Source organism: Populus alba, chromosome 4, assembly GCF_005239225.2.
Source record: "Populus alba chromosome 4, ASM523922v2, whole genome shotgun sequence".
NCBI classification, from domain to species: domain Eukaryota; kingdom Viridiplantae; phylum Streptophyta; class Magnoliopsida; order Malpighiales; family Salicaceae; genus Populus; species Populus alba.
In genome coordinates, this window is record NC_133287.1 from 20,696,849 (window position 1) to 20,723,928 (window position 27,080).

The 27,080-nt window shown below is 35.3% G+C and overlaps 3 protein-coding genes across 11 annotated transcripts; 2 read left to right on the forward strand and 1 right to left on the reverse strand.

Annotated features, from left to right (window-relative positions):
• Positions 1–768: 768 nt before the first annotated feature.
• Positions 769–4,456, forward strand: LOC118038921 (F-box/LRR-repeat protein At1g67190). Of its 2 annotated transcripts, none has more exons than XM_035045438.2 (2): positions 769–926; positions 1,400–4,456. In XM_035045438.2, the coding sequence occupies exon 2, from the start codon at positions 1,585–1,587 to the stop codon at positions 2,842–2,844; it is 1,260 nt and encodes a 419-aa protein (XP_034901329.1). In that variant the 5' UTR covers positions 769–926; positions 1,400–1,584; the 3' UTR covers positions 2,845–4,456. The 2 variants fall into 2 exon arrangements, with proteins under 2 accessions (XP_034901329.1, XP_034901328.1); XM_035045437.2 differs by having other exon boundaries at positions 1,420–4,456.
• Positions 4,457–6,387: 1,931 nt separating this feature from the next.
• On the forward strand, positions 6,388–13,246 carry LOC118038920 (transcription factor TGA9). 2 transcript variants are annotated; one of them, XM_035045435.2, is made up of 13 exons: positions 6,388–6,789; positions 6,944–7,087; positions 7,179–7,270; positions 7,646–7,731; positions 8,040–8,300; positions 9,008–9,046; positions 9,154–9,213; positions 9,305–9,382; positions 9,482–9,530; positions 9,753–10,024; positions 10,524–10,745; positions 12,223–12,365; positions 12,896–13,246. In XM_035045435.2, exons 2-13 carry the CDS (start codon positions 6,984–6,986, stop codon positions 12,981–12,983), a joined length of 1,494 nt encoding a protein of 497 aa, XP_034901326.1. In that variant the 5' UTR covers positions 6,388–6,789; positions 6,944–6,983; the 3' UTR covers positions 12,984–13,246. The 2 variants fall into 2 exon arrangements, with proteins under 2 accessions (XP_034901326.1, XP_034901327.1); XM_035045436.2 differs by having other exon boundaries at positions 6,389–6,789; positions 7,646–7,728.
• A 2,198-nt stretch (positions 13,247–15,444) lies between these two features.
• LOC118038919 (uncharacterized) lies at positions 15,445–25,611 on the reverse strand. 7 transcript variants are annotated; one of them, XR_012169641.1, is made up of 18 exons: positions 25,476–25,611; positions 24,870–25,155; positions 24,181–24,424; positions 23,658–23,935; positions 22,530–22,694; positions 21,648–22,412; positions 21,436–21,530; positions 20,974–21,036; positions 20,793–20,881; positions 20,626–20,691; positions 19,781–20,404; positions 19,607–19,675; positions 19,359–19,429; positions 19,223–19,280; positions 17,934–18,210; positions 17,025–17,712; positions 16,171–16,453; positions 15,445–16,039 (listed from the first exon to the last, which is right to left on the reverse strand). XR_012169641.1 is itself a non-coding variant. In XM_035045432.2 (16 exons), the coding sequence occupies exons 2-16, from the start codon at positions 25,142–25,144 to the stop codon at positions 17,102–17,104; spliced, it is 3,744 nt and encodes a 1,247-aa protein (XP_034901323.1). In that variant the 5' UTR covers positions 25,145–25,155; positions 25,476–25,611; the 3' UTR covers positions 16,848–17,101. The 7 variants fall into 7 exon arrangements, 5 of the variants coding, with proteins under 5 accessions (XP_034901323.1, XP_034901324.1, XP_034901320.1 ...); XR_012169640.1 differs by lacking the exon at positions 16,171–16,453 and having other exon boundaries at positions 15,448–16,039; XM_035045432.2 differs by lacking the exons at positions 15,445–16,039; positions 16,171–16,453 and having other exon boundaries at positions 16,848–17,712; positions 24,187–24,424.
• Positions 25,612–27,080: the final 1,469 nt, after the last annotated feature.

Genomic DNA, 27,080 nt, shown 5'->3' on the forward strand with positions numbered 1-27,080 from the left:
AATAGCAAGCCCAACGCGTGGGCATGGGCTTCAAGGCCTACATACTTGAGCTTTTTATTTTTTGATATTTGTTTTTCAATTAACACTTTTCTTTGCCTTTTAAAATAATTTTTTAAGTTTTTTTTTTAATTAATATCCCTCCTATATCATTTTTGGGCTTATTTAACCTTTTTTTTAATAATAGTTATTTTTTAAATTATATTAGGTGTCTTTAATTTTTCACGAGGTTAATATGACTTGTTTGTATTATTTTTTATATATTTCATATAAATTTTATTTATTTTTATAAATTAAAAATATATATTTTATGATATTTTTAATATGTGCAACCTTATATAGTATTTTTTTTCATTTTCTTCTATTTAGTAAATTTTATTTTTAAATCAGTTTATTAAAAAAAATTCAAAAAATATATAAAAAAATAATTATTAATAAAATTTTTTAATTTTTTTAAAAACAATTTTTTAAAAACCTTCTGTATTTTTAAAAACAAATAATTATTGTTTGCATATATATATATATAAAACCTTCTGTATTTTTACATGGTTTGTGGATGGGGAAATATTAGAGAATCATGTTTTTTTTTTTAATTAAAAAAAAGATAAATTTTTAATTGAAACCAACGAATAGACTTAATTAAATTTAATCGAGATTAAAATAGATTGGGGATCTAATTAAGATTTTTCGTATAGATGGAGTACTTTTCTTAGGTTTGTCCTTTTTTTTTTTAAAAATAGCAAATAATTACAAATAAAAAACCTATTTTTTTATTCAGTATTTCACTCATCATGATGGATTCTTTCAACTTATAATCTCCCTCTCTATTCTCCAGGGTGGCAGATCTTCATAGAAGTAACGCCTGGAATCAGCCCCCCATCTTGATTCTCTCCCTTTTAATCATTAATTTCTTGCTGGTTTTTTGTTTGGTAAGATCTTTGATGGCCCTCTTGCATATTTATTTATTTATTTTGCGTTTTTTAATTATGGGTATGATTTATTGAATCTCATTGCTTTCAACATCTTATTTGTGTTAACTAACGCTGTAGTGTGAACTTCTGACCTGGTTTGTTAATACCTAGATGCCGGATTTTATGTTTCTGATGGGTTTTGTTTGTTGATTTCTTTATTGCCGGATGGCTCGATGTTTTGTTGGGTTGGAATTTTTTTTCTAACATGTTAAAAGATTTTATCTTTTTGTTGAAATCAATGTTACTGGCTAGCCCTGATGTTGAATTTTGAGTGTTTTTTTGGGGGGGTTGGTTTTGTTGATGTGTTTTGGATTTCTGTTTCTATCATTTCAAATTTCACTGCATGCTTTGTGAGTTAGTGAGTTTGATTTTTTTTTTTAATTTCTCATATGTTGGCTTGTGCCAATTGGTTGTTTTACCATGTTGAGTAGCTTTTATGTTTGTGTACTAGATCAAACTTTGGGGTTATTGAGGAAGGAACGATGCACAGGATCCAAATGTAGTGGAAGAGTTCATTAGCTTGTGTCTTATAAACTGAGCCGTGTTGATTTTTCTGATGAGTTACGGGGGAAGCCCTAGTTGAGGATTTGAAACTCTAGGGTTTTGTTTTCGGGTAATGGAACATCTTCCAGTTGAAGTTATTGGGAACATTTTGTCACTGCTAGGAAGCGCTCGAGATGTGGTGATAGCTTCTGCAACATGTCGGAAGTGGCGAGAAGCTTGTCGTAAACACCTTCACACCCTTTCATTCAATTCCAATGATTGGCATGTTTATCATGATCTCTTGGGTAGTCGGCTAGAGATACTGATAACTCAAACAATATTCCAAACCACTGGATTACAAGGCTTGTCAATTTTGATGGATGATGTTGATGATTTTTCTGCTTCAACAGTTATTGCTTGGCTCATGTACACCAGGGAAACCTTGCATCGATTGATTTATAATGTTCGGACCACTCCGAATGTTAATATTCTTGAGATTTGTGGCAGGCAGAAGCTGGAAACTTTGGAACTGTCCCATAACTCGATAACAGGGGTTGAACCCAATTTTCAGAGATTCCCCTGTTTAAAATCCCTTTCTTTGAGTTATGTCAGTATCTCAGCATTGGATCTCAATCTTTTACTCACTGCTTGCCCAAAGATTGAGACCTTGAGGCTTGTTAATCCAGAGATTGCAATATCTGATGCACAGGTGACTGTTGAACTGAGCAGCCCTACATTAAAGAGTGTTTATGTCGAAGCAATTAGTTTGGACAAGTTTATATTGGAAGCGGATAACATTGAAAGCTTGCACTTGAAGGATTGTGCTCTTGAGCTATTTGAACTCATTGGAAAGGGTACTTTGAAGCATTTCAAAATTGATGACGTGAGTGTTATTCAACTTTATATTGGCGAGACTGTTGATAATCTTGAGAGCATAGATGTCAGCAACTTCACTATTATTTGGCCAAAGTTCTACCTAATGATCTCAAAATCATCCAAGTTAAGGAAACTTCGTCTTTGGGACGTGGTCTTTGATGACGAGGATGAGATTGTGGATTTAGAAAATATTGCTGTTTGTTTCCCACATCTCAGCCACCTTGCATTAAGTTATGACCTGAGAGATGGAGTGGTTAACTATGGTCTACAAGGTTCTTCCCACTTGGAAAATGTTATTACCTTGGAACTCGGGTGGACTGTAATTAATGATCTCTTTTCTCTTTGGGTGGAGGGACTGCTAAAACTGTGTCCAAATCTCAAGAAGTTGGTGATTCATGGTGTTGTTTCAGAGGCCAAAGGTCATGAAGAATGCCAAATGTTGGCCAATTTTACCTCATCCATAGTTCAGCTCATGAGAACATACATGCATGTAGATGTGCAGTTCGATTATGAATAGAAATCTCGTGATTGCTTTTCGTCCATGTTCACCTTTTGACTTCTAAACAAGTTATTTACAACATACGCCAGGTAAGATTCGCAGCATTTATAACCTGAGCACGAGCATCCCTTTCCATGTCCTGTAAATGATATCTGAATTCTTCCTTATAATTGCAACTTGCTTTTGCAACGGAAACATGTTTTCTTTTCACTTTGTTTTCATTTTACTCAATTGCTGTAGACAAGCCTTTCTTTTCATCTGATTGAAAAGTTTGCTCTGCCTTTCTTGCTCACCCCCCCCCCCCTCCTCTCCCACACACACAGATAAACAGTGCAGCTTGGTTTTATTTGACCGATGGTTTTCCGCGTCCCTTTATGAGTTGTTTTTTTAACTGTATTCCCTGTCCTTGATGGAGTACTGGTGCCGACGTTTCTATATCTGGAAAATATGGAAATGATAGTAAAATCATTGGTGGAACAAGGATAGCAGTTTTTTTGTCAATAAAATTTGCAATGAGCGAGTGATGTCTGACTTTGACATAACTACAAATTCTAAACTGAACGATTTATCTTTTTATGGATCTCTATAATTCTAAGAGACTCCCTTGCCAGGGAAAAAATGATGTGGTTTTAAATTATGGCTATCAGAGTTTTTGGGATCAATGGGCAAATTTTTATCTGCATAATTTAACTGCACCTCCCTGCTGCTCGTGTGACGGCAGCTTAACTGTTTTTAAGGATGTTGATCCGTGTGATATGGCTGAGGTCTAGATGCCAATATACACGAGTGCCTACAGACATACCTACATAGTACATACCATATATATAGGAAACGTTCCAAGGTAGATATCAAGTAATCCCACAACGTTTGGTCTTATTGGTGAAATACCTGGAATTTCTTTCAGTGATGAAATAAGAATGGCCCGCTGAGGATCGATCTTACAGCAGAAACATGCAGCTCGTCATCCTTTATATGGGAGAGAAATTACCCGAGGATGGAGTGTCCATGGCCCATTGAAGCGACGATCAGACCATTCAACCCCTTGATCTGATGAATCGCAAACATCACGAGTGTTCCTGTAACACATGAATGGCCGGAGAATCTGTGGCCATAACAGAGCTATGCTGGTTTTGAATGAAAAGCACTTGTCACACACCTACAATTTATTAAATTCCTTGGAAAATATTCAATTGTTGCAGGCTAGCATGATGTAAGGCTCATTTTTTATGTCAATCGGATTAAAAGGGAACAGCTTTTGTAGGATATGGCCGCGATCTTTGAAAGATTACTGAAACAAGACGTCCGATAATTTCAGCTTAAGAGAAGATTCCCAAGTACCAGATTATATTACATGGTGCTGTTGCTTTTTTGTAAATCCTTGAAGGAGAACTCGTACAAATGTTAAATCTCAAGTGAAATTGTCTTTGTTTAGTTTTTGCTCTATTGGTGGGGTTGAGGCTGAAACTGTGCCCCCAGCTCTTTTCATGGGAATAACGTCAACTAACCAGGAGGAAATAAAGCCCAGTGTAACATTGGAAGATAAAAGAGACGAAGATTCTATCTATTTTGCTTTGAAAGGACAAGAAATTATTATGTGGTAAAATTATTTTATATATTTATGTTTTTTTTATTTGTTTTATGGTACACTAACAAATGGACTTGTTGTACAAAATTAAAATAGCCAGCAGCCCAGCACCCACCTACTTCTTGTATTAGGTGGTGGCCCTGGCAGATGTTCTAACAACCAAATAAGTGTTTAAGTTTCAATCATGTATCTACTTCCGATCAGTGGCTGATTAGAGATTTGGGAGCTACTACATCATCTGATAAATTACTGACAGATAAATTGGAATCTTGGCACCAAGATTGCCAGAATTTTGAGAGGATACACCGAGTGAGAGAAGTTATTTCTTTTCATAACAGCAGAGCATCCCTTAACTTACTTGTTTTGAGAGAGAAGGCCTCTAAGCAAATGAGAAATCTATAGCAGTTATCTTGATAATTCATGGAAATTTCTCAGCATGTTATAAAACAACGACTTGAATAACTCTCTCCCTTCCATTCTACGGTAAGAAATATATGAAACTATATCATTTGAATGATTTTATGAGTGCATTCTCTACATTTTTAAGAATAGTTTTTTAGTAGAACTAAAATAATTAACATGATTTTCATTATATTTGGATTTGGTCCATCCCTTCTTAACATTTTTAAACAAGTTTCCTGAATTGATTAATAAATTGAGAAACTGTAAGATAATCTTCTAAACCTAGCTCACGCAACTCAATTCCTTATATGAAGAAGCAGTATCAATCAGTGTATATATGTTTTAGTTTCATGCTTAAGTGACAAGCAAGGCCTTGAATTAGTGAACCAAAATCTTACTTAATACTTGGATTTGATCTAGACCAATCACCTTTCTACAAGCCTGGAAGCAAAGGAACTTGTAAAAGATTTAGAGTAAATGCAAGATTCATGGAATCTACAATCTAAAAGGCTCTGAGAATCTTTCATGAGAAGAACAAGCTGTAAGGTTTATTGGGAACAAAGTTATGTTAGGCTTGAAATTCATATTTTTACCTAATCCACGAACCCTACCTCTATGTATGAGCCATACCCTTTTTTAGGCCAATCATTGGGATCACAAGGGAATAATTGGCGTAAGGGCATATTACCTACAAGAGTAGCAGATAAGCACAACATAAAGTATTTGTTTTTACCTATTTTTATGAAAGATCATGGGTCCAATAGCCTTTTCTCTCCCTACCTAGACACACAGACACATCAAAGGATACTAGCACTTATCATCAATAATGCTATGCTTTGCTTTGCTTAAACAGCTTTATAATCTGTTATCTGACTCTTAACTTTTCACCTGTATTTCTTCTTTTGGTCAGACCTTAATAAAAGGGTGGTTGCATAGGATTGGCCATCCCTGCTCTAAAGAAAAAGGGTTTGGAGCATTGGCAACACAAAGGGAGATGATCTTACCTCATGAAATGAATTTTGCGATGATCCTTTAACTCCGAGGCCTCAGAGAAATAATAGATTTCTATTAAAGGAAAGGAATCTTAATGTGGGATGGTTTTAGGTGATGACAGGGAATGGATGTTGACCTATCAACGAAGAAGATAATACCAAACAAATCCATTTCAAGAACTTGGATTGATATATTACAAGATGGGTTTTGTTTTGGGATTATTATTCTGGTTGAAGCAATTCACATTAATTCTTAAAAAATAACTAAAAATTAAAATTAAACCCCCCTCCTCCCTCTTGCAATCCTGCCGCCTAGAGTTGTCAAAAGCAAACTCAATCCCCTTTTAGGCCATCAAAAAGATTTCTTTTTTATTACCATTTTCTGTGAAAGAAAAACTTGTCTCATCTCCCATGATATTAAGTGTTGTTGTTTGAATAGCACAGGCGGTTTAGTGGAGTAGGAGTCATTCAGTGATTCTAGTGGGTTCCTGCTAAAGACCCCACCTCCTCTTCTTCTGTTTTTGTTTAATTATATATTTTTTTGTGTTTATTTTTTATTATAGAGGGCTTGAGACAGCTCTTGCTTGTAAGGACAAGGTTTTTGGTTTACTACACAGGGGGATGAGTTTCAACTTTCAAAGCCCTGTTTGATGGAACTAAAGCAGGCTCCAAAAAGAAACAAAAAAGGGAAGAAAGAGATAAAAGCAAAACAGAGTAATAAAATCAGGTTAGTTTTCTTCGCATTGAAGGAGGGAAAGAAGGCTAAGGAAAGCAAGAGACAGAGACAGCCATGAAAGGGCCAAAAGTTGGAAACAGTGGAGAGAGATATCTGAAGATAAAGACCCGTCCCTTCTTGTAGAGTAGAAACTAGATATACTCTGACAAGAAAGCTAGCTTTGATTTCCCTCCTTTCTTCTCAGTTGTGCTCTTCTCTGAGTACAGCTTCCTTCCTTTCCTACCTCTGGGATTCAATACTAAACTGAGGTAAACATAGAATTAGAAGCTATAGTGCTTGTGAATTTGAATTTGTTTTGACAGTAGTTTACTTACTGTCCAACTTCTCTGTTTCTTACCATTTCTTTTTGTTGTCTACACAACATGTTTTTGTTTTTGATCGGTTACTTCTTGTTGGAGAAAGATATGATGAGTAGAATGGTCTAAAAAAGAGAGAGTCTTGCATGGCTAGCTACAGAGTTGGAGAGACTGGTTTATCAAACTCAGTTCCCTCGAATCACCATCTCCCTTATGCACATGGAATCAACACCCCATCAGCCAATTTCATGTATGCCAAGAACTAGTCAACTTTCAAAATTCTCATATTTGAATAGTTTTCGGTTATGACTGACATGGTATTATTATGTTTTTGTCTCTAGTAATCAAGAAGGATCTGCTTTTGATTTTGGAGAGCTGGAAGAAGCGATTGTGCTGCAAGGAGTTCAGATGAGGAATGATGAAGCTAAAGCACGTATGCTACCACCCTCTTCCTATATCTTTCTTTGCTATCTTTTCTCCTTTTGTGACGCTTGATGAGCAGATAAGCATAACCAACTCTAAAACAAGCAGAGAGAGAGAGAGAGGTTTGAATTTGTCTATTGTGTAGAAGAGTACAGCATGGGGGGGTTACCATTTCCGATACAGTAATCATTCTGAGGAGGCTAGAGAAATCAATGGTGTAAGAGGGCTACAAACATAGAAACCTGACCGCCTTGGAATGATTCACTTGACTTTAACTGCACAAAAGAGGGGGATTAGGTGGCAAAGAAAACAGTACTAAAATCTTATTGTCTTTATTTTGAGGTGATCTGATCTTCTGAGATTCTGCTTTTGTTGATTCTTGCAGCTTTATTTACAGTAGCAGGCAGACGTGCAGCAACACTGGAGATGTTCCCTTCGTTGCCAATTAGATTCCAGCAAACCCCAAGAGTAGTAGTTTCTTAGCATCCTTTCATTATCTTTGACCGTGTCTTTTGTCTTTTGATGCCTGCACTGGATAGAAACAATAGGCTATGAAAGTCCAAGCCAATCTCCCCACACTTATTTTCTTCACATCAACATTTTCCTGAAAGTCATTCTGATTGAAAAGTTTTAAAACTTTCTACATGGCTCTTGAGTGCTTTCCCATTTCCAGAATTTAGCACATTTTTTAATAATGAATCTTGATTCTTGACTGCCCTTTTGAATGTTTCTTGTGGGGTTTGCCTTTTTTTTTTTTTTTTTTAATTTAAAAAACTCAGGGAAGTTCAAAGTCAGGAGGGGAGAGTACTGACTCAGGCTCAGCAACGAACACTCTTTCAAGCAAAGCTGATGCTCATCTGGAACCGGAATCTCCCATCAGTAAAAAGGCATCTTCCTCGGATCATTACAATCAGGCTTTTGATCAGAAGCATCTACAGTTTCAAGATCAGCAACAAGTAGATATGGCTAATGATACATCAACAACAGGAGGACGACCCTCTCAACAGAATCAATCACCTGCCAAAGCTCCCCATGAAAAGGTTCTTAACACAACTGTTTTGCTTAATAATTAATCTCCAAGTTCTCTCTTTCTCTCTCTCTCTCCCCCAAAATCCCAAAACTCAGGAAAAAATTGGTATCTTTATTGCTCCCTCTCTCCATATCTTCAATCTTCAAAAGCACAGATCCCAACCACCCACATAAAATCGAAGAGGCCAAACCCTTCCCTGATCCCTGAAGGATTTTCTGTTCAAATGTCTGACATGAAATCAGAGGGAGAGAGGCTGAGTGAGAGAGAGCTGTAAATAAATATGTAAGGCCAGAGTGAGAATCTTTACACTTATTTCTTTCTTGTACAGCAACAATGACCCACTTTACTCAATCCCTATAACTACCACTTAACCATATGTTTTTAGCCTTAAAAATTCAGTATTGGAACCAGGAATTTAGCCAAAACACCTCCACAAAATGGAAGAAAATGATGATTTTTGCTATCCAGACCTTCTTGATTTCCAATTTCTACAACAAGACTCTCATATTGAGAATCAGCTACCACAATTTCTTCCTGGGAATTCTGTGAGATATCCCGTTTATCTTTATATTTCAATTCTTAACTCAACCATCTATCTCTCCATAAGCATGCTACATCTTAGACCAAGCGTAATTTTTTTTTACTTGGGTTCATTTCAAACTTCTTGTTTTTGGGTACTGGGACAGTGGTTTACATGTGTTTTATGTCATGTTGCAGAGAAAAGTTTCAACATCAGAGAAACCACTTGATGCTAAGGTTTTTTCTTCCTTTTCTTTTCTTGACCACCTTAACAATGTTCGTTCAAAATTTGTTGCCTTTTGTGACTAATAAATGTCTTTTTTTTGCTTTGCTTTTGGTTCCAGACATTGAGACGATTAGCTCAAAACAGAGAAGCTGCAAGGAAGAGTCGACTGAGGAAAAAGGCAAGGGTCATTTTCCTTTACCAGCAACTTGGACACTTTAATTAATGCTAAAACATCATTAATGCTGCCTTTATGTTCTGTCCCAAAACAGGCATATGTTCAACAGCTAGAGACTAGCAGAATAAAGCTTTCTCAGTTAGAGCAAGATCTTCAAAGAGCTAGACAGCAGGTCTTTGATTATGTACAAAATTACAGTAATTAATGCATTTTTTTTTTTTTAAAAAGAAATCACTATTATTTTTTTTTTGAATTCTGGGTTGCTTTTCAGGGTTTATTCATGGGTGGCTGTGGTGGTGCTGGTGGCAATATCAGCTCTGGTGATTTCTCTTGAATTTTTCACAGTGAAGTAGTGAATTTACGGAGGAAAAAAAAAACTAAGAAGACTCCAGCTTTTATCAACTTTTTATTTATTTAAGTCCTCGTCGCAGTTGGTGATTTTTCAAGGGGATGGATAAATTTCACATTATTTATTTATTATTATTAAATGAACCCCAACCAATAATTTTTAACTATTTTTGTTATTATTGCTGTGATTACAGGACCTGCAATATTTGATATGGAGTATGCAAGATGGCTAGAAGATGACCACCGGCACATGTCGGAGCTCCGGGCCGGATTGCATGCTCATTTATCTGATGGTGAACTACGAGTTATAGTAGATGGATACATTTCACATTATGATGAAATTTTCCGGCTCAAGGTAGAGGCGGCTAAATCTGATATGTGTCATCTCATCACCGGAATGTGGTCCACTCCGGCGGAGCGTTGCTTCCTCTGGATGGGTGGTTTTAGGCCCTCAGAACTCATCAAGGTCTGATTTTTCTACTCCATTTTAATTAGCTCATTACATTCTGCTTGAGATAGTCTGCCATTTTCCATTTTGGTGGCTGCCGTAGGAAATTACTGTGCGCAGGATTGTGTAGTACACAAAGTAGAACAGTAATTATGAAAAATCCTTTGAAAGAAACAGGTAAGGCTATTTTAGCCATTTAACAAGAAAGAAACAGGTAAGGCTATTTTAGTCATTTAACAAGAAAGAAACAGGCACAGTGACACTAATTATGCCGGGTCAGTGAAAAAACCCGATTTAAGAGCTAGTGTTAAAATTAATTTAATCAGATGAAATATTCCCCTTATGAAGGGCACATTAACCATTAAAAAATGAGTGATTAAGACATCTACTTAAAGTGTCGAGGAGCACACACATGCAGCTAAAGTTAAATGACTAAAATATCCCTATCAGATTATTCATTTTGTTCCTACCAGAAATTAAACATTATTTTTTTTTCCCTCTTGTTTCTATTAAGCAGATGTTAATATCCCAACTAGACCCCTTAACAGAACAGCAAATCATGGGGATCTACAACCTTCAACAATCTTCACAGCAGGCAGAGGAGGCTCTCTCCCAAGGCCTTGAGCAGCTCCAGCAGTCTCTGGTTGACACCATTGCCGGCGGACCGGTCATTGGTGGAATGCAGCAGATGGCAGTGGCCTTGGGCAAGCTTGCCAATCTTGAAGGGTTCGTTCGCCAGGTACGCATGTCATTAGCCTTTATTACATTGATTGAGTAGCAGACAATAAGATAGTGATCATAAGTCTTATACTAGTACCTTGTCACGAACCATTGGCCAATAGTAAACAGACGAGGGCTTGCGAGGAGAGTCCAAAAACAGCACTTTCAGTTTATGTCAGAATTGGAGAGTGGTGTACTTCATTTCAAAGTTAAGTTTAGTGCCTTTTGAAAATGATATTGAAAAGCTGCTAGCTCTCAAGTCTAGAGGTTGAAATAAGAAACTTAGGTGACACAGTAGGGTCTTTTTCACTTGATTTTCATGAAAGCTAGCTCCTACATATCATGCTTCTGATTAGCAACAAGGTGATGCATCAACTTTAATGTTCATGTCAAGGTAATAACAAGAGCTCCAATTCTAGTGGAAGCTATTTGGTACAGGGATGAGAGTACATTTCATCGGGGGAGGCAACAAATATACTTTAAACAACATCCCTCTCATTTGATTAAGTGATAGAAGATTAGATGTTGATTTGTCTTAACACCATGATTAGAGATGTGTTTGATGACATTAATCATATGCAAGTGAACAAAAACCTTTTGAAGTAGTTCTAGTTCAGCTATCAACAAAGAAGAAGGTTGTAGTAGCTCAAATGTTCCATTCCATTATATATCCAACATGACTAGCTTGTTTTGAGCCGCCATTTCTACACCTTACACCCGAGGAGCAAGAGTCTCAGGGCTTACACTTCCTTGAAGATAAGCTTGATTTAACATTTTTTATCGAGTTTTTATCCAAAATATTAAGTGTTTAATTTAACTTAGTCAACAGGACATGCTACAGTCATGTCCCCAGTGCAATTAACATGGATTAATTTGTCCATCATATAAATATCTGCCTTGGAAGAATGGATATTGATTGTATTGTCACTATCAAGCTTATGGTCAACTTGTAAATGATTTAACATAATTTTACACATCAAAATTGATCCTTCCCCTACTTGTTTGCCACGTTTAGGGTGGATGGATGGTCCCTTGACTTGCACTATAGCTTATTTTAATTTTACATGGCCAATCATTTTGGAAAGAATATATGTTTACTTTTCTGCTAAGAAGTCCATTTTCATAATGGTGACTGCTAGGGTTTTGATGGGAGTGTTTCATCTAATAAAACGTTGCTATCAAAAGGGTTGTTGAAATACACAAACACTAGCTAAACCTATAAACAACATTAAACTAATCTAGAAACTCTCTAATTCCTGATCAATAGGGAATTAATTAAGAACCTTGTGTACTTATCTTATTAAGGTTTTGAATTGTCCTCATCTGCTAGACAAGACAACTTCATGAGCTTCAACCTATTTGAAATGTTCACACAACTGTTTGGGACCCATTATAGCTTCTATTCGATTCATTCTTCACAATTGAATATATTCTCCCCCCCCCCTCCTCCTCCATTATTTAAGGAGATATATGCCTTTTTTTATTAAATAATACAGGCTGATAATCTGAGGCAACAAACCCTTCACCAACTCCGCCGGATTTTGACGGTAAGACAGGTGGCGCGGTGTTTTTTGGTGATCGGAGAGTATTATGGGAGGCTACGGGCACTTAGTTCCCTGTGGGCATGTCGTCCTAGAGAGTAAGTATTCTCTATGATAAATTATTAGCCCTTGAACTTCCAAGGTGTCCAAACTTGACTTTAATGGAAGTTTCTAATGACAAAATTATATCCCATGACATCTTTTCCATCATCCTACTTTTGGTCGACAGGTCGGTCATATATTCTTCTCTTAACTATGATTACTTTTCATTATTAGAGAATGATCTGTACCAACCAAACTTAAGCAGATGAATTGTTATTAAAATCGGTTTAATTTGAGAACCGGTTTAAAATTAAAATAGACAGGTGTTGACATGATTAATTCATAATTCATAGTTCAATTAAAATTTAGTTTAATTTTTAAATTTTTTAAAAAAAATCTTGAAATTAAAATGTTTTGAATTGACACCAGTACTTAACTTATCTGGCCCCATAAATTAAATCAAGCTGATAAAAAAAAACATGTGGTATGAAGAACACATTTATTTCTCTTGTCTCATTAACATAAAATCCATGCATGGTGTCTAGCATTACTCAACAATTTGGGTTTTTTTTTTTTTAATTTGCAGGACAATGATGAGTGAAGATAACTCATGCCAAACCACCACTGATCTTCAAATGGTGCACCCTTCACAGAATCATTTCGCCAACTTTTAATATAAAAAAAGAACATGGGATAGCGATACAAAAGAGCCAGACAGCTTGCCTTCCTCGGTGACTGAGAACCTGTATTGCGACAAATGTTATGGGCTGTTAGAATTCGGATAAGCACTTTAGTAGTGAAGATAGGATCGTTTTCTTTTCTTTTCTTTCTCCTCTGCCTTCTTCATTATCTTTATATCATCAATCACTATGTTATCTTGTAAATGCAAATCAATTTTATATGCATGAGGAGCTTTCCCGCTTGCTTTAAAGAAAGATATCAACGTGTTGTTATCTTCTACGTCCTCTTGAATTCATAGCTAGACCACGGATCGAGAGACTTGACTTAGATTGAATCTAGTCTTTTTTAAAAAAGAACTTAAAACGATGTTTAGAAAGTGAAAATAATCAATGAGTTGAGGGTAGAATCAATCATGAGTCCGTCGTCGAGTTTTCTAACTATGCTTGAATCATGAGAAACGCTAGAAATGGTTAATACTCCATATATGTGTGTGTCTAAAAAGAGCTAGAATTGCATTGCTTTTAATGGGTTAGAAACACTATTAATCGAAGGAAAACCCCCAGGAAAAAAAAATCAGAATTGTATTAAAAAAATGGTTGAAGAAGAGAGGACCGTACGTTGCAATTCATTTATATGAAAGTGGTTGTGAAGGGGAGGCCATGGATTATTCTAATCTACATAGGACAAAGGGGAGGGAGGAAAGAAACCCAGTCTATTGTCTTTACCTGCGAGGTTTTATTACAAAATTTATAGCGCAAGAGAGAGAGAAGGTTGTTTGCAACTCTTCATTTATTTTAAGAGATAATCAATTAATATATTTATCATGATAAATCTTGGAGAAAGGACGAGCAAGAATGGTTAGAGAGAGACAAGGGTTTTGTTACTTTGACCTAACAAAGCATGAAGAAAGAGCCGAGCCAAAAGCAATAATATATTCTAGAGAAGGTCGACTAAGGAGCAACTTGCATCAATGGTGGACAAGATCACTTCAACTTTTTATTTTTTTATGAAATGCATGGTCTAGCTAGCTAGCTAGTGATGAGTATAATTTAATTAATTCATGGGACCTTCGATTTCAAACCTATATTAAATTAACCATATATAATATATATAGTTTAAGGTATGATTATAACTCTTAGGTTGCTAGGATATTTAATAATATTGTTTGGTGATCATTTCCCAACTGTTTAAGATTTCAATTAAGACACTTCTTCTTCTTCCTCTTCTTCTTTTATTGATATAAAGAGTTATTTTCAAATGGTTTATATATATTATTTTCAAATAATTTTAAAAATACATCCTGCGTTCATACCTCCTTCATATGCCCTTATCTTCACGTAATAATGCTCAGAGTTCTGCAGCTAAAAAACATATAATGGTGAATCCTGAAGAATGCATAAACGGCAAGCGGTGAGGGCCAGAGAGAGCCTGCAATAACAAGATACAATATCTAAATTAATATTTGTGCTCCCAGAGGACTAGCATGTATATGCATGCGTGTCTTGGCTGAAGGGCATTCGTGATACATGTGGCGGGAGCATGCATGCTGCCTGTTTTACGTGTTCGATGGATAAAGAGAGAAGAAGGCCTTGACAGTGTTCTCTACTTTTATTTCCTTGCAGGCATCTGAGAAAGATTTCAGAGAAAATCTATGGTTTCTGTGGGCTTAGAAAGAATGTATTTTGTATAGTTTTCTTTCTATATATCCAGGTTCTTTGCACTGAGTCCACAGTTCCCATGCTTCAACATATTTAGTGTTTGCAAAGTTTTTTTATATAAAAATCTCAGGCTTGGGTCAATGAAAATGAAGATATGTAATTTGGACATGATATTTCTAGAACTGGAAAATTAATGGTACTGGGGCAGTAGACACTTGCATTAGGTTATAGTTTAGGCGACTACATTCAAAATAAAATTGTTTTAAAAAGTTAAAACAATACTTTCTTATTTTTCAAATTTAAATCAATTTTCACTTAGATCTTAACCAGATTAATCGAATTTGATCAGATCAATATGTACTTGTTAATTAGTTTAATATGAAACTTGACTAGTTCATATCTTAAATAAATTAATCATTATCTTAATTTGACATAAGGAGAATTTAATAATACTGGCGTTTGTCTATGGACTACGCAAAATACTTACATAAAAATATTATGCCAATATATATATATTGCCCCCGAAAAAATGTAAGTTGGAGAAGTAGCATGTCTCTTTGGGAGAAATTTATTGGTTTGATTTAAAAACACTGAATTAAATCTTAATTTTATTACTTTAGATATAATCTATAATTTATTGATATTAATATCTTTTTCTTTAAAACTGTGGATTTCAGTTTCTATATATACAAAAAAAAAAAAAGATATAAGAAGCATGAAGATGGATTACAATACATGGAATACATATCAAAACTCAAAATTAAGAACTTACAAATAGCTAGATTAATGGAATTAATTAGTATATATAGGTTGCCAGATCTCTTGATAAAGTTTAAGTTCTCAACATGAACTCTCTCTCTCTCTCTACATATATATATATATATATACACACACACACAGCCAACCTCCACCTGCATGCCGAAGGAAGGTATATGGCTGTAATTCATTCCCTCATTGGGACACATTGGATCAAAATTAGGTCACTAATTACAAAGTGGCTCTTGATTTTTAATAAATACTTGTTTAAGCAGATACCGACATGTTTCTTTTTATAATCGTCTCTCAAGATCTTGTAGCATATCTTTGATGGCAACAATCGATCTACGTATAGATCAAATGCCATATCATGCTCCTGCACGTATAAGTTAATTTATTAATTACATTAATTAACCTTAATTATGAATTCATTGTGGATTCGTTAATGTTGCCTTTTGCCTCTCAGCTTTTGGACCCATTAAGGGTCATTATCAGCGTGCCTTTATAACCCCGCAAGGTGATAGATAGGATTCGAGCACAGTGATGACCTTACTTTACTTTTAGGTGTCCTATGCACCCTTTTTTAAGATTAGGTTTTGATTCTCTAAGAGTGATGCTGCTTCCATCCCTCTACTCTGTATCAAAAGAAAAGGGTCAGTCAGAAATTAGGAGTTCATGGAGGTACGCATCATCAGGCAAACATATTCATAACATTTATTTAATAAAAGCTTGTCTGGCATTGACTAGCATGGCTACTTCAACTCACCAAATCATTCATAAAGAGACGGGTGGGGATCATTGATGGATAACCAAATCCAATTCTTGCCATTGGTTTACATTATCTCTCTTCGTCATATATAATGGGTAGTTGTTTTTTTGCTAATATTGTAATTTATGGTCAACCACTTGTTTGTCAGAAAAAGTACCATTCGTCATTGCCCTTTCATTAGCAAATCAGCGAGGGCTCAGAATTGTTATTTGCTAATACTGCAATCCAACGTGGAATGATTTACTTTTTACCGACAGTCCACGAAGGTCCGGTAGTATTACTGGTAGGAAAACAAAAATCTGGATTCAGTTTCTCATGGAGAATGGGAGACAATGGAGAGGGACAAGGTTGGAGCAGAAAATAAAAAACAAAAACCACCACACAGCTACAAAACGTCAACATTAAAAGCCCAGATGACACTCAACATCAACATTTCGTGCATTGATGCTTCGTTCATGTCTAGCAAGGTGAAACAGATAGTAAAGAGAAGTTCTCGCAGTTGACTCGTTACTTGATAGTACGTGTACTGCGCATGTATTATGAGAAATTAAAATATCCTGTTACTTTATGCAAAGTATGCCACAAGATCATTATCTCTTGTGATCGGAACGAAAACTATGATGAGAACATGAATCAGATGCGGATGCATTTGGAAAGGGATTGACAAAGAAACAAGGAAAAATGAGTCCGTCATGCAGAAACAGACAGATAGATATATAGATATATTGCAAGTCTGAAGGGGGCATGGATCTTTTTGGACTCGAAGCAGTATCACGGTTCATACAATCAATGTACTTCAATTACTTGTATAATGAAGAATCAACGATAATTACAATTGTTGATTTGCTTACCTCCACCAGGAAGGTTAGATTGGATCTCAAAAATGGTTTTTGCATTCCCGCTCCACCGGCATGAAGTGAGAAGTTCTTTACAAAAGCATGCTCAACTCTGTAAGGTCATCCATTGGTATTTCAAGACCTATAGAATCATGGTCTTGCAATCCATCCTCATCAATATTCAACCAAGAGCCGAGATCATGAGGCCCATCGAGGTCAGTAGATACTCCTAGTTCAATTGTATCAATTTCATTCAGTTGCAAGTTTGCAAAATCCATCGGTTCATTCGCTTCTTTGGGGGCATCCTGAGGAATGTTGCCAAGAGACATTGACCCCACACGCTCCATTTTATTACTAGCATTAGGTACTGAATGAGCAGATCCATGAGGTCCATTTCCTGAATTCAACAAATGAGTACTCTTTTGCTTGGGCTTTGGTTTTGTTTTGCACTCGCCTTTGATGCAATCCAATGATGAGCGACTGGCCCCAGAAACAGAATTGCTTCTTGAATTATCCTTGCTCTGTTCTCTATCTCTATCACTTCTCTTACCCTTTACTCCACCAAGAGCAGCACTGTCAAGAGTGGATGTTACCCTTGATGAAGCGCTACCAATAACATCATCTATAAGCACTTCCCTCTTCTTAATTCTATCAAAGTTGTCACTATGAGAATCGTATCTCTCGATAGTGCTAGAAACAGCACCTAGTGCCAAGAAAAGAAGACAGAAAGAATTACATGCAGCTGGTGAAACACAAAAGCAACTTAAAAGAATGCTAAAAATAGTTAAAATTATCATAGTATACTATCAATATGCTGACATCACCAGAGAAAGTCTGAGAATTTTGAGAAATCCATAGCACATTGTAAATCCATCCTAAGAGATCATTAATAAGCACAATCAAAGAGCACCGGAAAGATTTGACCTGATATACCTGATCCTCTGGCTTCAGCATGAATGTTAGAGACTTCATTACAAGTGTTACTCGCAGTTCCTGAGCCAACACAGTCCACAGATTTGGCATCATTGTTGCATGAAGGTGCAGAGAATATGATCTCCTGTAGCACAGGCTCACTAAAACAGCTGCTGCCAGTATCTTCGAATTTGCGACATCTAGCAAGTGCGCGTTTGCCAAAGGCCAATGCAATTTGCCTTGAAACCTTGCGGATGGTACTTTTTGAGGTATTGTTCCCACGACAAGCCTGTATAAATTGATAACAGAGTTGCAATAGTATAAAACAGATAAAAAAGGTCTTGATTCTCATAATTACATGGAATGTTTTGTATGACCAATCTGGAAGGGACCAAGTTACACCAGTTTTAAACTCCCAAAGGTTATTATGTGTTCTAACCTTTGATCTCCACAACAAAAAAGAGCGTAAAAGTATTGCATTCATTTTCCACACTTGTCCATTCCAGATTCTAATCTTGCACATTGGATTTATTGGAAAACTGCAGTACAGCATAGACTTCCAAATTTTCCAGTTTTATGAAGGTGCAATTTGATTTTCTCCACTAGTAGGATAGGTAAATACAATTGCTATGCTATCTCAGAATAGCCCGAAAATTCTATGGGATGAGGCTACTAAACCATATGTCCACATGGAACAACCAAGCAATGTCTTTCAGTAAATAGCATGCAACTTCTTACAGACACAAACACAGCTAGGAACATATTTTTCCTTATTCCCCAAAAGAAAATGAGTGCTTTTATATATATATATATATATAAAAAAAACTGCATTTTATAAAATTAAAAACATTTAATTATCACTAAGTATGCACAAAAAGGCACAGGTTTCATTTCAGGAACCTAAAATAACACTTCATGCATGTGGCTATATTTCAACAGTTCTTTCAAGAAAAGTTCATTTAGGAGTGCAGCAAACAATTAAACATGTTGTATAAGTAGGAATGCCCAAAAATCTTAATTTTCTTGATCAAACTCACACACCCCTAGACGCAAGGCCGTGTCCTCAATCTATTTGACAAATTCAAAGGTGGAAAAGAAATTGTTGAGGTCCATATATGCCAGTCCTTAAGTGCAGGTTTTTTGTCCAAAAAATATTTCTATCTCAATCAAAGGCCATCTAAAAAGATGGGGAAGCAAAATTGTAACTCTGTGTGGTCTAGGTTTGCATAATATAGCCATCCTTAATTGCTTAGAAGTTGACAAAAAGAAACAATGGCTCAATAGAAGACTAAAACAAGTACCAGTAGTTTTCTATAAGCCATCTGAATAAGTTGGTCCATTGCAACCTGTTCAACATTCCTGCAAACAAACAGTGTTACTTTGATCTAAGCAAAAACTCTTAAGGATTTCATGACACACAATCACCAAAAAACCTACCTTCTTTCCATATCTCTTACTTTCGGAACAACTTTACCAAGTTTCCCTAGCTTGTTTTTCATTATTCCAGTCTGTCAGAAATGGAAGTTGTTACAAAAGATAACGAGCCAAGTAAAATGAAAGAAAAATGAATTCAAAAGAAAAAACTTCACGTTAGTCAAAAAAAGAAGAAAAGAGGAAAGAAACAGTGCAAACACTTTCTTCATTATGAACAAATAAATAGAGAAAAAGAAACCGATGCACACAACCTGCTGGTGTAGCCCTTCTTTAAGCTCCATTATATCTTGATTAATCACTTCTCCCTCTGCTAGATCAGGCTGCAGGAAGGCATAAGAAGCATATAAAATATGAAACAAAATTGAGGAACACACCATGATATGACTTGATAAAAGGCAAATAAATGTACAGAAAAGAATGTTTACCAATGTTTCTGGGCATAAACCAATACTCTGTAGCTCAAGCAAAAGCCGATCATCCAAACACATCAGCTGATATTGGCCATCAGAGGAAGAAAAGCCAGGCATATTTATTTCTCTAATCTGCAAGGAACCTGGATCATTAGAACATATTTCACTGGCATGCCCGGCATCTGAATGTGAAAAGTCATCATCTAGTGGCCACTGTTCATTGCTATGCAACGAACTGGACATGCTTGGATTCCCAATTGCATTTGATGCGACACTCTTATCACATGAAAGTCTATCCAAGAAACAACTCTTCTGTGTCTGAAAATTCACTTTTGACTCAACTTCAGATTCCATTCTGTCTCTATCTTTAGGTTCAATATCAATCAGATTACATGAACCACAATGAGAATCATCACTGGCATAGTGAAGAGACATGTTCTTCCCTTCACTTTGTGTGTAAAATTCCTCACTTTCATCTTCTTCAATTAAAGCAGAAAGAACTCTTTGGTATAATGGAGCGACCTTGTCCAAACTTCCCATTTCAACTCTTCCACATAAAGAAGTTGTTTTGGCTGATTCTTGATTGAAGTCCTCCCCTTGTCTTCTGCCAGGATGTACTTCTTTGTGCACAAGAACACCCTGATAGAAAAAGATCCTTTTTATCAAATTTCATTCTCACATTTTTCTTTCTTTGTTTTTTTTTTTTTAGTTTCATTTGAGTTTAATTACGATTAAAATAAAACTGATATCTGACAGTTGAAAATCCGTAACAATTCTTGAACAAATTGGAGGTAAACCACAATGCAATTTATAGGAATGCATGAGAGAAAAAGAGAGACTGGATAATTAAGGAATAGTACCAAAACATTATATGTTGCGCCAAGCATTTGAGAAAAACTCTCATCAATCCCTTGTGCAGATGTTAGCTGAACAAACCACAAAGAGCAACGAAGCAAGTGAAATTGTAAGTCTCTGATTCATAAGCGTTCACAACATCCCAAATCTATCAAAGCATCCCACTTATTACCTCCTGCTTCAAGTAGGACATATCCTCTAAGCTGACAGGAGCAAAATAAGAGTCCATCTTCTTCCAAAAAGGACCAGAACAGGCAAGCTCTACAAAAGCAACCATTTTTTAAGACAAAGTTTATTTCAAAAACAGAGCTGGCTTTTGTTGATAAGCTTAATGAAAAGGTAAAGATGCAGACCACTAGCTTTCCGAGCAGAATTGGCAGCTGAAAATAGTTCTTCATGGTCATCATCAGATTCACCTGTGAATAATATGCCAAAGCATATTAGAAGAGATTGCAGCCAATATTTAAATCAAATGGAATTTGTACAAAGTAATCTGCTAAATTTCTACCATTTTGAATTGCTTGCATAGTCATAGACAAAATAATAAATAAAACCTGAAACTAAAAAAAAAGAAGAAGAAGCACAAATTCGCTGAAAGATGTAGATGGCCATTTGGTATTTATTCAAGCTGAGTACCTTGGTAATGCCAAGAAGAGAGGGTTTGTCCATTGGGAAAAACACTCTCATATAATTTTGTCCTTGCAGCACAGCTTTAAGATTTGCAATGTTCATCATGCACAACAGTGTTTCTACACCTATCACAAATCTAAAAATGCAAATTCCAAATTTATTGTACAGTTATTAATTAATAGTACCTGTAAAATCTAAGGAACTGCTGTTGGGCATTGGTCCAACACGCACTACAGCCTTCCGGTCTTTCAACTTTTTGGAAGGTGGACGACCAGTTTTGCTGATTCAGAGAAATATATATAAGCTTCAAAATTCAGAACAGGGTCTAAAACAAGTTCACGCTATAATTTGATCAACCAATAGGTTGCTTTAGAGTAGAGGCAGTTAGGGAAGACACCTTTTATTCTTATCAGAAGCGGCCTTTGAACTCTGAAGTGGCTTTACAGCTGGAAGATTCTCTAACTTCTCCCTTACTGGATGAGTACCTGGCCTTGTTAAAGATGACCCTCGTCCACTCCTTCCTTGTCTCCGCACGCCATCCCCAATTTCATTTGTTGATGATTTATTCTTCCTAGCAGGCAATACAAAAGTTCCAACTTTCTGACTTGCAGACAGAGAAACCTCGCTACCATCTGTTCCTTTGTCCTTTGGTTTATTCTCTCCAGCTCCCGATTCTTCACTTTCAGACAACCCAAATGGAGATGGAACACTCTCAAGTTCCCTCTTGAATTTTGGAGTGTTGGTATCTAGATTGCTGGCAATCAGATATCCCTTGGTTCCAATGGAAGAGGTTCTAGCACCACATTCAGAAGTGGGAAAACCTTGAGATGACATCTGAGATTCAATATGATTTGAACCAGGAGCCATTATATTTGCCCTCCGTGTGCGTGAGTTTTTGTGTGGTCTCTGACCAACCCACTGAGCTATTGCATGTGAGGATGAGCCTGCTGGCAAATGACCCTTATGGTTATTTACCACTCCTGGCAGTTGGATTCTATTTGAACTTGTAGGTTGTTCCGAACCTTGAAGGGATGTGGGTGAGGGCTGAACTTTAAGTGACGAATCTAGCAGCATGATGGACCCAGTACGTGGTGCACGGGAAACCTTTGCCTTTATCACTGTATTAGGAGTGCTTGCTGAATTATCCTCGTGAATATTTGGCCTGATAAACAGTACCACATATCAATTAATAGCCTCACAAGTCAATAGCAAACTATCTTATGTAACCTATTGATACATTTATACAAAAGAGTTAGTTATTAAAGATGAAAATACATACTTATTTGTTCCTTTCGTCACAACCTTATGCTCTAAAAGAGCAATACGATTTCTTGGCAGACCACTTTCCATTTCATTCTTGAGGATTGTACTGGTATCTGAACTGGTAGGTTCAAAAGAACCTTCCAGCTTGTTGAATCCACTGACTCCAGCAGATGACTTTGATCTGTAATATGTTAGAAACCCATTTATATAACAAAATCTCTTTCTTTTTCTTCTTTTACCATGAATGTGGGAAAAAGCATGAGCACAGTTTAATCAGTAGCATAACAACAACTGGATGGCTACTTACAAAAAAAGAAAGCATAACTGAAAAGAAAGAATAAAGCAATGATTAAACATGTGACATACAGCCATAGACACTCAGAAGCCTTAAATAATTAGGAAACAATTCAGACAAGCATGAAATAAAGCAACCACTATATGCATCATTAGCAGAAAAAACAAACTTTCCTTCCTGAGCAGCCAAACTCTAATACCCCATAAAAACTCTTGCACGCAACTCACCAGCCAAGCTAATGATAAACCCAAACTTTGAGGAACATTTGCAGATCAAACTGCAAAAGCAGTCAAGTTCTTTGACTGTTCATGTCAGTGTCATTCATAAAACATGTTACAAATATAATTACAGTTTCTGAAGAAATGTTTTTGCACCCGCAATTTTGAAGAAAATATGAAAGTTGTCAAAACACTAAAGCCTGGGCATTTGCATAGCTGGCCAATGTATTATATGATAGATGTTACATCAATCTTAGCCATATTAATAATCAAATTTTCAATTCCTGCCAAGTTTTGTGAACAATTAACAAAATTTTGAGTTTAATTCCTTGGGGAAGAACTTCAACCAATAGTTTAATCAGCAAAAGTGTAAGATGATATTATTCTTCTAAAATCATCAAGTACTCCATTAAAGAACAGCAGCAATGTACTAGCATGTCGATTATAGATCACCGCTTTGAAAAGGAGAACCCAAACAAACAATAAAGATACAAATAGGATACAAGCTTTCTAAACATGATGTCTCCATTCTTACACTCAAAATAAAACTGTAGCAGATCCCTGCTATTAAACCAGAATGATAACATTACCCAAAAAATCAGTAATCAGGTCAATGTACTAACAGAATTACCTGAAACCCTGAGCATCACATGATCGCAACTTAGAGTCAGCACTCATCTTGGAAGGCATAGCTCGTTTTTGTTCTCGATCACCGTTTATAACTCTATTACCCATCACTCCAACAGAACGTTTCTTTTTATTTTTTGTATCCCATCCTTCACCTCCAGCAGGCAATCTGCGGATCTTTTCTTCATACCGAACAGCACCACCACCAAGATCCTGGACCATATCTCCACTCTTATCCATTACCATATGTTGCCTTGAGGGCACCGAGGACCTACCATCTGCCTGGTAGCACAAGAAAAATTCTATCAAAACTTTGCAGAAAATATAAACAGAGTTAAAGCTAGAGTATACTACAGGGAGAACATAAATACTCTTGATGATCAAAGGGGGAGGCTGATTCAACAAAGCATCTAAGAAACTAACTGCCTACTCTCTAATCAAAAATCTGGAACAGAAACCCACGCTGTAAACATTATGAAGATGCACAAAAGAAGAAAAGATATCAAAATCTATATTCAAGTACAAACCCGCACATCAGCCACTGAAGTACGAGCACGCTTGTTAAGCCCAATACTCTTGGTCCTGTCCTCCAATCTTTGAGTCATAATATCATGAGGATTTCTATGAATCTGACCTGCCACCTTTGCTACGTTCGCTAAATTTGACCTCTCATTCAATGAAAGCTCACTCCTTTGCCGCTTCTTTGAGCTCAAGGCTACCCTGTACCTTTCCAATTTAGATAAGGATTCACGCAACAGTTTTGCTCTGTCCCTGTTTGACATGGCACCTTTAATAACTACTCAAAAGGTTTGCACAGTCCAGCAACATATAAATAAATTGAACTACATCCTCAACACCATGATCTAAAGCAAAACATGGATATTCTATATTCATAAAGACAGAAATAGCATCAAAGAAAGAATTTTGAATTGCAATAATATGTGGTGGTCAATTCAGGTTTTCCAAAATATAAAAGCTAAAAAAAAATATCAGGGGAAAGAGGACCTGTTAAGCACTACACAATTTTTTTCATCATCTTGTTTATATCATGAAATACATGCAATGAATTTTTTCCGTGACTGCATTATCCCATGGAATCTCCATGTCAATCATGACACATAACCATTACACTTAAAACAATCTTATCATGAGTTATACCAGTAAAATCCCGAACCATAACATAAACTAAAAAGTAGCAATGAGATGAACAAAATACTTGGCCTTTCTAGAGGTATCTTGCACACTTTCTTTAAAGTGCTTTAGCTCCTCTGTTGCCACTGGAGGCATCGGCTTGGGATGCGCAACTCCAAACGAATGATCCTCTGACACGCTACCAAGAGGAACTCCCAAAACCCTCCTCACCTCTCCAGACCGCGTATATCTCTGATTGCCTAACGTAATAGGCTCCAAAGGCACACATTGTGTAACTGGTGGCATATCTGGTGACAGTGCGGAACTTCCTTGATTTAAATTATTCCCGGAATTTAACATTCCGTCTTAACCTGCTAGAAACAAGAAACTAACTTAATAAAACTAAGAGAAACACTCAATTCATTTTCTTTCCCCGCCATTTTCTGAGGAACCAAGCAGAAAATTCACAATAGAAAAAAAAACAGTTTTAAGAAGAAAAAACTGCAAGAAAATCGAAATTTCCACGTTGATCCTTAGCAATCAGCTACTAATTGCAAGTAGAAAAAAAATACTTGACTTAATGACATGAAATAATTACAAAAAATATAAATTTCAAAAGAGATGGAGAAAAACCCTAGCTACTAGTTACAGTCAAAATTAGGAGAAATTAAAAGAGGAAATCGAAGATTACCTTAGAATCGATGGAGTTGAGCTTCAATTAAAAGATTACTACTATTTTTTCTAGAGAGAGGAAATTTGGGTATAAATTTTATACAGAGAGAGAGAGACGTGAGAAAACTTGATGGTAATGTTGAAATCAACAGGGAGAAAAGTAAAGAGCCGGGAGATCATAATAAAGCTTATCTTGAGTCCCTAAAGTTTTAGTATCTGGTCTAATTGATGTAATTTCTTTAGTTTCAGTCAAATTGGGTCCTATGCTATTTAAAGTACTAATGATTGGATCCCTTCGCGTATTTATGTGTATACCGGTTTTAAAAAAAGGTGGCATTTAGGTAAAACTGATTTCCTGGAAATATCAAGATAAATAAGATATTTTTTATATTTTAAAAAATAAATATGTATTCTAAAATATATATTTTTATGTCTTCGTTTATGTTATTTCAACAAAACATATTATTATTTTCATATATTTATCTTTTTTTTATTTTAGAACATTTTATAATAATTTGTTTGAGAGTGTAGTTGTAATTATTTTTCAAAAAAAAATTTTTTTCATTAGAAATATATTAAAATAATATTTTTATATATATTTTTAAAAATCATTTTTGATATCAGCGCATCAAAATGATCTAAAAATATCAAGAAAATATTAAATTAAAACAAAGAAAAAAATTAAATTAAATTAAATTTTTTTTAAAAAAAAAACTTTTTAAACACAAAAATAAACAGAGCAAGAACTTATGTTAATACATGGAAAATAGGTGTGGAGGGAATACATCACATTAAAAAAAGAAAACTTAGCAGTTATTGTTCTAGATAATTACTTATTGTGGTTTATAAATAAACCATGTTATTTGTAATAAAGGGAGATGTTCCATAAATTAGTAAATATACCATATGGTTAACCAATTAATTATAAGTAGTAAAGCTTTCTTTAATTTTAATATTAATTTATATTTGATTAATAAATAAAATATTTAATTAATAAATTTAAAGTAAAGATAAAGTTCATATAATAAAAAAAAACTTTATAAAAAAAATTATAAAGTTATTATAATTATGAGATTTCTATTATATCAAAATATTGTTCATAAATATTCATTATCAATGTTCTATTAAAATTAAACAATAATTAGAATTGTTGAAACTGAAATATATTATATTTTTTTTTTATGAAAAGAAGTAGCTTCTCTCATAAATTGAGGTATGAGAGATGTATAAAATTAATATGCAGATGTTTATCAAATGATTTGTACATCGAATTACCTCACATGAAAATTTCATATAGAAAAATAATTTATGTTTATAAAAAGGCTATTATGATAGTTATTTTTATATAGAGAGTTTTATGTTTTGATATAGACCATAATTGTATCTTAATCAATGGTAATAAACAGGCAAATATTGAGTATAATATAAACATATAAAGGTATTTGAATAATCAAGGGATGATTCATTACCCTATATAAAATATTTTATTTATTCTCAAACAATAATGCTTGTGAAATTATTGGCCAATGTGGAATTAGTTTTAAAAGTAATTCAAAATCTTATTCAAAGAATTAATGACTATAATGTTGAGAACTAATATGATTTGACAAAACATACATATTTA